Source organism: Orycteropus afer, unplaced genomic scaffold (genome assembly GCF_000298275.1).
Source record: "Orycteropus afer afer isolate SDZICR_OR568_19922 unplaced genomic scaffold, OryAfe1.0 scaffold00123, whole genome shotgun sequence".
NCBI lineage: Eukaryota > Metazoa > Chordata > Mammalia > Tubulidentata > Orycteropodidae > Orycteropus > Orycteropus afer.
This window is the reverse complement of record NW_006921710.1, coordinates 1450778-1461142: the sequence shown is the minus strand read 5'-3', so window position 1 is coordinate 1461142 and position 10365 is coordinate 1450778. Positions and strand designations below refer to the sequence as shown.

The following is a 10365-nucleotide window of genomic DNA, read 5'->3' as shown; positions in this document are numbered from 1 at the left end:
ACACACACACACACACACATTTGCTTACTTAAGCATAAGACACCCCTGGAAATATAAATAAGAAATCAATAACATTGCTGACTTAAGGGAATAAAAGAGGAGAAAGATAGACCTTGGTTTTGAATCATTTAAAAGTATTATCTATTAAAAAGGAAAGTGGAAATGTCCCATAGTATACCGGTTACCAGAGACAAAGTATATGTGAACTGCTGTATGAAAAGTGAGTTTACTCTGTAAATCTTCAACCAAATCCTAATTAAAAAAAAAAAAAAGATAATCTGCATTCTGTTTGTATCCCCAAACTAGTTTAAAAAAAAAAAAAAAAAAACCTTAATATGCATTATCCTTCAGCTAGTCAAGCGGTGACTGGAATGCATAAATCAAATAGAGACATCTCAGCAAATGTGTGCTTAGGATTTCTTACAGTGGTTAAGAATCACTCTCCTACCCAAACTGAAAGAAAAGTGGGACCTAGAATCCTACCTATGCTCCCCACCTATTCCTCTCAAAATCATGTTTAATTAAAATTACAGTATTGACTTCAAAGAAAATTAAGCTACCTATTTAACTGAAGTGTTTCATTGGTTTGTTTCTCTCTGATGGGCCCTGGTAGGCACTGAAAATAAAATAATGAACAAGCAGATATGGCCCTGTTCCAATCTAAAGGGGAGTCCAGGCAATCAGTACTTGTTGTTGTTGTTGTTGTTGTTATGTGCTGTCAAGTCGGCCCCAACTCATAGTGACCTCTCCTTGGGTTTCCAAGGCAGTATCACTACGGAAGTAGACTGCCCAACCTTCCTTCCGAGGAGTGGCTGGTGGGTTTGAACCACCAGCTTTCTGATTAACAGTCAAGTGCCTTAGGCCCTAAGCTACCTGAGCTCCTAATCAGTACTTACCTGATGTGAATTGTGCTATGGTCTGGGCAGTACTAAAGAGGGCTTCAAAAGCATACCTTACCCCAACTTGTGGGATTACAAAAAGCTCTCTCAAGCATATGACTTACAATGAGTTTGCCAAACTGGAGATGAAGAGCACAGTTGCTCAGACTACCTACTCTGCTCAAGACTTCAGACATAGGCCACAACTTCAGAGATTCCCAGAACCACCTTCATTTCTGAGCAGCTGACTACAAATTCAGGGGTCCCCACAGACTCCTTCAGGTTTAATAATCACGAGAATGACTCACCAAACTCAGGAAAGCAGTACACATTTGATTACAGTTATATTATAGTAAAAGTATACAAATCAGAACTAGCCACATTGAGGAGAATCTGGAACTAACAAGGTTCCAAACACCAAGCTTCCAGTCCTCAGGGACATGTTCCTCTCCTAGCATTAATGTGAAAATATGTGCATGGAATACTGCCAGTGCAGGAAGTTCATCTAAGCTTTGGTATCCGGAGTTCTTATTGGGGTTACATCATATAGACATGATTGACTGAATTATTTACCCATGTGGTTGAACTCAATCTCCAGCCACCACCACCCCCAACCTTCTAATCACATGGTTGGTCTATGGCCAAACCCCATGTTGAGTTAACCTCTGTAAGTAACCTCATTAGCATAAACTATCAGGTGTGGCTGTGAAGTGGTCCAAGGGGCCCACCCTGAGTAACATGAATAACAAAGACAATCCAATCACTTAGGAAATTCCAAAGGGACAAAGGGCAGACAACTTCTTTGTTACACAGACTAAATATGGAAAAAATTAGAATGTATTAGCCAAGTGAAAAGGGGCCTGGGGTCCCTTTAAGCAGGGAAAACAGCTTGTACAACAGTGTGAGGCAAGAGGCAGCATGTCACATATGGTTCTTTGGTTGGCTAGGTGCTAGAGCTGAAGCACTACAGGAGCCAGACAGATTCAAGCCTTATAAACCACATTATGGCATGTGTCTTACTCCTGAGCACCAGACAAGTAATCACATTTTAAGCAGGAAAGTTGCATGATTAAATTTGCATTTGTGTAGGGCAAAGACTGAAGGTGCTAAGGCACGGAGGCAAATGTCCTGGCAATAGAAGATGGCCTGGAAGTCTCGTGACAGTACATATTCATTAAGCAACAAAGTACCAGGCCCTGTGCAAAGCACTAGAAACCACAGATACAACCAAAGCACCAGACACACGAGGACTCCATCCTGGCTGACAAGTAGAATAAGTGAAACCCAAAAGGCAGGGATATGTTGGCCTGGTTTTATTTTGCTGTTTTCTCTAATCCACCCTGTTGTTGTTGTTTGCCATCGAGTAGGCCCCGACTCATAGCGACCCCTCCTTGGGTTTCCAAGGCAGTATGACTACGGAAGTAGGAATGCCCAACCTTCCTTCCGAGGAGTGGCTGGTGGGTTTGAACCGCCAGCCTTCTGGTTAGCTGTCAAGTGCCTTAGCCACTATGCTACCAGAGCTCCTTAGTATAGTACTTCTAACTCTACCATGCACATCAGCTTTTAACTCATCATTTTCCTCACAAGGCAGGCTTATTAAGTGAGGAATGGGAATGGAAGTTGTAGAGTTGCAGTCACTGAGAATCGCCCTCCAGACCACACCAGGCCTATAGATGTTGTCAAAGGCTTACAAGAGACCTTTTCCATTTTGCAGCATGTCAGAATAAAACAACTTCCCCACTGGTACCCTCTGCTAACCAAAAGCTTGAAAATCTTCCTCGAAAGCAATAGACAATGATTGCTATGCGACTGATAAAGACTACATTTTCACCATTTGGAGGAAATCTCAACAGAAAAAGCAACATTCCCCATAAGATATCTTGCTAGGAAATTACCATGTTCTGGCTTTCTAATCAAGGTCCCCAAGTACAACATTTTGGCCAACAATTCCAAAGAACTGCCAGTAGGATAATGTGCTTATGTTGTCTGAGCTACTGTGAAAAATGCATTAAAATCTCAATTTTGAGTTTATCCAAGCAATTACAATTACCACAGATCGCTCCACCGCAGACTCGGAAAAACAAGGGAGTGTTTGCCTTCATAATCCTCTGCTATTTCTTTTAGCACTTAAAAATCATTTAGAGTTAGCATTTTTGTTATCCTAACCAAGTTTGAGGGTAACCTAGTTAACCAGGAATGTCTCCACTGGCTCAACCTGTGTTCCCAATCCAACAGTAAAGACTGGCAAACTGAGGCATAGAAAGGCCACTAACTAGAGAGAGAGAGAGAGAGAGAGACCAGCCATACAGCCAGGAAATATAATTAAAATCAGATGCTTTGGGCACTTTACTCCCCTAGTCAAATGAGAGAACTAAATGTAGGCTAAGTTCCAGGTAAGTGGGAATTTATTGGTTTCATTCACTGTGTCTAGAACAGTGCCTGAAAAATGGTAGGTGCTCAAAAAGTATGTACTGAGTGGACACACTGGATGTTTCCTAGCAAAAAGCACAGTGACCCCAAAAGCACAATTGGGAAATGAAAAGGTAAGATTCAGCATTTTATAACAAGTACAACCATTTTCTCACATGTAAATGCATGGGCACATTCAAACTCTACAGACTTTCACCCATCAAAATCCAACATGTACAGAAGTGAATAGGAGAGAGCCACGCCCAGGATGCACAGTAGTGTCAACTATAGACAAGTGATCACTAAGCAGAGAAGCCTATCAACTGAAGATAATAATGGTACAGAGTAACTTGCCAATCTTAAAACACATAACAATGATCTTATAAATGATACAACAAAGAGGAAAAAAACATAACAATGATCATATCAATCACTGCAGAAACAGTATTTGATAAAATCCAACACCCGTTCCTGACAAAAACTCTCAGCAAAATAGGAATAGAAGGGAAATTTCTCAACATAATAAAGGGTATATATGCGAAACCAACAGCCAACCTTATTCTCAATGGAGAGAGACTGAAACCATTCCTCTTGAGAATGGGAACCAGACAAGGATGCCCTCTATCTCCACTTCTATTCAACATTGTATTGGAAGTTCTAGCCACAGCAAAAAGGCAAGAAAGGGGAAGGAAAGGTATCCAAATTGCTAAGGAAGGAGTAAAACTATCTCTATTTGCCAAGCTCTGGTGCCATAGTGCCTAAGGCATTTGACTGCTAACCAGAAGGCTGACAGTTCAAATCGATCAGCCATTCCTTGGAAGGAAGACTGGGCAATCTACTTCTGTAGAGATACCACTTCGGAAACCCAAGGAGAGGTCACTATGAATTGAATCGATTCGACAGCAGTGAGTTTGGTTCTTTTATACGTAGAAAATTCCAGAGACTCAGTAAGAAAACCACTGAAACTAATCAAAAGATTCAGTATCATAGCAGGATACAAGATCAACACACGATAGCCAGCTGAATTCTTGCACACTAATAAAGAGATCTCTGAGAAGGAAATAAAGAAAACAATACTATTTACAATAGCTGCCAAAAAGATGAAATACCTGGGAATAAATCTTACCAGGGACACAAAAGATCTATAAAAAGAAAACTATAAAACACTACTACAAGAAACTATAAAGAGATTAACATAAATGGAAGAATATACTATGCTCATGGATAGGAAGACTGAACATTGTGAAAATGTCAATACCACCCAAAGCAAGCTATATATTCAATGCACTCTCAATCCAGATTCCATAAGCATTCTTTGTTGTTGTTGTTGTTGTTGTTGTTGTTGTTGTTGTTGTTGTTATGTGCCGTTGAGTCAAACCCGACTCATAGCATTCTTTAAGGACATGGAAAAAACAATCACTAATTTCCTATGGAAAGGAAAGAGACCTCAGATAAGCAAAGCACTACTGAAGAAGAACAAAGTAGGAAGTTTCATACTCTCTGATCTCAAAACCTACTATACAGCCACAGTAGTCAAAACAGCCTGGTATTGGTACGACAGACACACAGACCAGTGGAACAGAACTGGGAACCTAGAAGTAAAGCCATTCACATATGAACAGCTCATCCTCAACAATGGCCAAAATCTATTAAATGGGGAAGAGACAGTCTCTTTAACAAAAAGTCCTAGCAAAACTGGATATTCTTTAGCAGAAAAATGAAACAAACAGAAGATAAACTAAATGCCTGGGACCTTCTAAAAAACCAAATTCTTAAGTGCATCAAAAGACTTCTCCAAAAGAGTGAAAAGAGAACCTACAGATTGGGAAAAAATATTTGGCAAATACATACCCAACATAGGATCTACCTCTAAAATTTATAGATAACTTCAGCACCTCAACATCAAAATAACAAACAATAAAGAAATAGGCAGAAGACATGAACAGACACCTCACCAAAGAAGATACTCAAGCAGCCAACAAACACATGAATACTCACGATCATTAGCCGTTAAAGAGATGCAAATCAAAACAACAGGATACCACGTAACCCCAGCAATAACAGCAAAGTTCAACAAGATGAAAAATAACAAATCCTTGCAAGGATGTGGAGAGACTGGAACTCTCATACACTAGGTGGAATGGAAAGAAGACTAAGCAATCTACTTTTGTAGAGGTACCGCCTTGGAAACCCAAGGAGGGGTCACTATGAGTCAGAACTGACTCGACAGCAGTGAGTTTTATTTGGTTTGGTAGAAAACAGTATGGTACTTCCTTTAAAAGTTGGAAATAGAAATACCATTTGATCCAGCATTCCAGTATATATCCTAAAGAAGTAAGAACCAAAAAACAAATAGATACATGCACACTCATGTTCATCACAGCACTATTCACAACAGCAGAGATGGAAGTAACCTAAGAGCCCATCAACAGATGAATGGATAACTAAACTATGCTACATACATAAAATAGATACTACGCAGACTAAAGAATAATGAAGAATCCACAAAACACCTCATAACATGGATGAACTTGGAGGACATTATGCTGAGTGAGTAAGTTAATCACAGAAGGACAAACATCGTATGAGTCCACTACTGTAAAACTTCTAAGGAAAGGTTTGCATATGGAAGGAAAGTTTCTTTGTTGGTTACCAGGGATGGGACAGGAGAGGAGGGAAAACTGCTAGATAGGTAAGAGACAAGCACTGATTTGGATGAAGGGAAAAGTAATATACCAAAAGCAAGTGACAAGCAAAATAACAATAAGGAAAAGGAAGACAAGGAGAGAGGCACATGAGGTACAGACAACAAAGGTAAACATATTTACATACACAATAGTGCATTATCAGTAATAACAAACATTAATCTATAGGTGGATACACAGGTAAAAACCACAGCAATCCCCACAGGGTTTCTAAGGCTGTAAATCTTTATAGAAGTAGATTGCCTCAACTGCCTCCCCAGGAGCAGCTGGTGGGTTTGAACTGCTGAACTTCTGGTTAGCAGCCAAACACCTTACCCACTGTGCCAGCAGAGTTCCTGTGGCTACAGGCTAAATTATAGATATGGTAGATAGGCTGAATGATCAAATATGGCTTGGCAAAAGGTAATATACCCATGACCACATATAAATTTGGCAGATGATATTTCTACATATGTATTTTGTATGTGCTGTAAGAATGTCCATATATATAACAGAGCTAATGGTTTAAAATTATGACAACTTCTTAAGCCAAGCCAAATACCTTGAGAGAGTGAGTTGCAGAGCCTGCAAGCTCTGGACCATGGTCACAGGAGATATCAAACTCAATTGGTATAACATACTACACATAAACATTGTTCTACATCCTACTTAGGTGAGTAGCAACTGGGGTCTTAAAAGCTTACCATCGGCCATCTAAGATGCAACAAATGATCTCTCCTCGTCTTGAGGAAAAAAGACCAAAGAAAATCAAAGATGCATGGAAACAATTACTCCAAAGGACTGGTTGTTGTTGGTGGTGATGTGTGCTGTTGAGTCAAACCCTACTCATAGCAAGCCCTCCTTGGGGTTTCTGAGGCGGTATCACTATGGAAGTAGATTGCCCCACCTTCCTTCCCAGGAGTGGCTGGTGGGTTTGAACCGCCAGCCTTCTGGTTAGCAGTCAAGTGTCTTAGGCACTATGCTACCAGAGCTCCTAAAGGACTAGTGGACCATGTGAATCTCAGCCTATATGACCCTGAGACGAGAAGAACTATATGGTACCCAGTTACCACTGTCAACCACTCAGAAAGGGATACAAATAGGAGATCCTGAAAAGAGTCAGAGAAAAATGTGGAAAAAACTCAAAATCATAAAAAAAGACCGGCTTACTTGTCAGATAAAAAATGATGAAACCCCAGAGACTATGACTCCTAGTTACCCTTCAGGCCTGGAATTGAACTCATTCCCATGGCTTCTAGCCGAACAACAGGCAGGGCTACAAGGTGAACATTTAGACCAGGTAGGTACACTCCTTAGAACAATCAACCATGGGAGATTAGAAGGGCAGTATTTGCACAAGGAGATAGCTCAGAGGGCAAGAATGCATAGGAAAGGACACAAGGAGGAAGTGGGAAGAGAGCTATCATATCATGGGGATTGCAATCTATGTCATGCAACAAAAGGTATATGAACTACTGAATGGAAAACAAATTTGCTGTATAAACTTTCACCCAAATCACAAAAAATGAAAAGGAAAAAAAATAAAATAACACACATAAATGGGGAAGGATAAGAGCAACTGGTACCTCACGACCCCAACAATTTCTGTTAAAAAGAAAGAAAAGGCAGGAGGTAGTGTCTTTCTTTACATGGCCATTCTTTGACATTCAGATATGGCTTTGAAAAAGGTAATATACCCATGCCAGAAATGCTGTCTCCCAGCAATCCTTTCTTCTTTCATGAGATGCCCAGCAAAAATGCCAGTTAGTTGCTAAGATCTCAACAAATCACATCCAGAGCTGAAAACAAATGAAAGTGCCTGACTCTTTTACTCACAGAGGTCAAGGGAATTCCCTGAGTCACGCCCATGGTGGGACGGGCCACGTGTAGCTTTGGTCTGGGCACATACCTCAGCTGTCAGTGCATCACACTTGCCCCCAATGATTCTTTGGATATGTCATGTGAACTGACCACTGTTCCTGCATCACTGACGGGAACAGCAGCTACAAAATCATGTTAAAAGGCAGTATTCTAGTGGGCCCCGACAGAAGAAACTTCTCCACTTTTCCGAACATTCAGCTGACATGCCCTCCCTTACAACTGCCAAATACTGCTGGTACCAGTTACAGGGCCCCAGTATGGCCTTGGATAAGTCACTCTCTTTATAAAATGAAGTACTGATGACCTACCTGATTGGTAGGGTCCCCAATATCTAACACTGATTGAAGGAGATATATGTAGTTCCTAGAGTTTATCTGGAAATACAGTAGAGCAATGATGGAGGGAGACCTCGATTACTATATGCCTACTATGCACTAGACGCTAAGAGTGAAAGCTGACTCTACAATCCCAACCTTCAAGAACAAGAGACAGATCTGGAGACGAAGTAGCTACAGCAGAGTATGATCAGTGTAGCCAAAAGACTGTCGGAACAAAAACAGAAGACATCAGCTTGGCTTGGTCAGCCTAAGGCTTCACAGAAGAAATACTTTAATGAGATAAGAATTGGAAAAGGAAATGAGCTCAAGAAGTTACAAGGAATTCCAAACAGAGGATATGACATGAGCAAAGCAGCAAGGCATAGTCAACTACTCTGGGTTCATCATGGCTGAAATGGGGTGCATCTAGCACAGCAGATATAAATGACACTGAAAAGATTTCAAGAAGTATCTCCAATTCATTTAAATAAGTTTGGCAATGTGACAAAGGGAGAAGACAAAAGTTACTGACTTGTCAGAACAAACTAGATAAGCAAACTGTTTGCAGAAGGAAGTGAGGGTCTTGGGAAGATCCACGCATTTTGTCAAGTCAGCAAGGAAAAGCAGAATACTAAGCCAGGCCCTGGCCCAGGGTTCAGCCCCAGCAACAAGCTTCACCAAGCCCAAGAAAGTGCGGTGAGCTGATGTCTCCCAAAACAAGTGACTGCAGCAAAAGAACGCCCAAACCCAAGGGGAATGCAGAGAGCATGCTCCAGAAGCCAAAGGACAATGCAGTTAGCAGGAGGCAAAACAGATGCCCCAGCTTGCCCTTCTTCATACAGGGCAGAAATCCTGACTCCAGCCCAGAAGATCCCTAAGGGGGTATAGCAGTCAGAGGAGAAGAATTCAGAAAGACGCTTGGCACTCACCACCGTACTCTCATCTCTTTCAATCCTCCACTACCTAACAAAACAACAACAAATCTGAAAGGAAAAAAAAAAAAAAGTAAAGCAAACAGAAGCAGATTCAGAAGGGGAAAAAAAAAAAGGAAGAGATTTAGAGCCTTCAATCTAACCTCATTCAAATACTTTTTTAGTAAGTACCTCAAACTAGCTAAAAAGCAGTAACTACTCAGAAACCCAAGGAAGGGTCACTATGAGTCAGATCTGACTTGACAGCAGTGAATTTGGTTTTTTAGTTTACTGTTTATTAAATACCACTATGTGCCCTTGAAGGAGCTCTGGTGGTATAGTGCCTAAGGCATTTGACTGCTAACCAGAAGGCTGGCGGTTCAAATCCACCAGCCACTCCTCGGAAGGTTGGGCAATCTATTTCTACAGTGATACCGCCTTGGAAACCCAAGGAGGGGTCATTATGAGTCGGATCCGACTCAATGGCAGTGGGTTTTTTTTTGTTTTTTTTTTAATGTGCCCTTGAAGAGCTCTGGTAGCATAGTGCCTAAGGCATCTGACTACTAACCAGAAGGCTGGCAGTTCAAACCCACCAGCCACTCCATGGAAGGGAGACTGGGCAACCTACTTCCGTAAAGATTTACAACCTTGGAAACCCAAAAGGCAACGTTATGAGTCGGGATCAATCACTGCCAACTTGATGGCAGTGAGTGTATGTGTCCTTAAGGAACTCTGGTAGCACTATAGTTAAGGCACTGGGCTGCTAAACAAAAGGTTGGCAGTTCAAACTCACCAGCCACTCCGCAGGAAAAAGACAATGCGGTCTGCCTCCACAAAGATTTACAGCCTTGGAAACCTGAAGGGGGAGGCTATGAATTAGAATTGACTTGATGTCAGTGGGTTTGGTTTGGGTTTTAGTATGTGCCCTTACGACTTAGAAGGCTTAGAATTGACCAAGAATGGTGCTGAAATGCTAGGCTCAACCACAGCAATAACTGTGAGGCTAGTGCAGCAGGACTGAGTAGTGTTTCATTCTGTTGTACACATGGTCGCCGAGTCAGCACTGATTTGATGACATCTAATAACAACAACAACAACATGCCCTACCCTAAACTAGAAATTTTACATATATTTTCTAATTTAACACTCAGAACAATCCTCTAAGATTGCTATTATGACCATTTTATAGTCCAACAGAGGAGCTCTGGTGGCGTAGTGCCTAAGGCATTTGACTGCTAACCAGAAGGATGGTGGTTCAAACCTACCAGCCACTCCTTGGAAGGAA

General features: G+C 41.3%; 1 protein-coding gene across 1 annotated transcript in view; it reads right to left on the bottom strand.

Annotated features, from left to right (window-relative positions):
* The window catches only part of MED27 (mediator complex subunit 27), a 360792-nt gene that overhangs the window by 332023 nt on the left and 18404 nt on the right, over positions 1-10365 (bottom strand). Inside the window, exon 3 of the mRNA XM_007944206.2 lies at positions 9670-9695. Within this exon, the coding sequence (XP_007942397.1) occupies positions 9670-9695 (26 nt within the window). The remainder of the gene's footprint in view (positions 1-9669; positions 9696-10365) is intronic.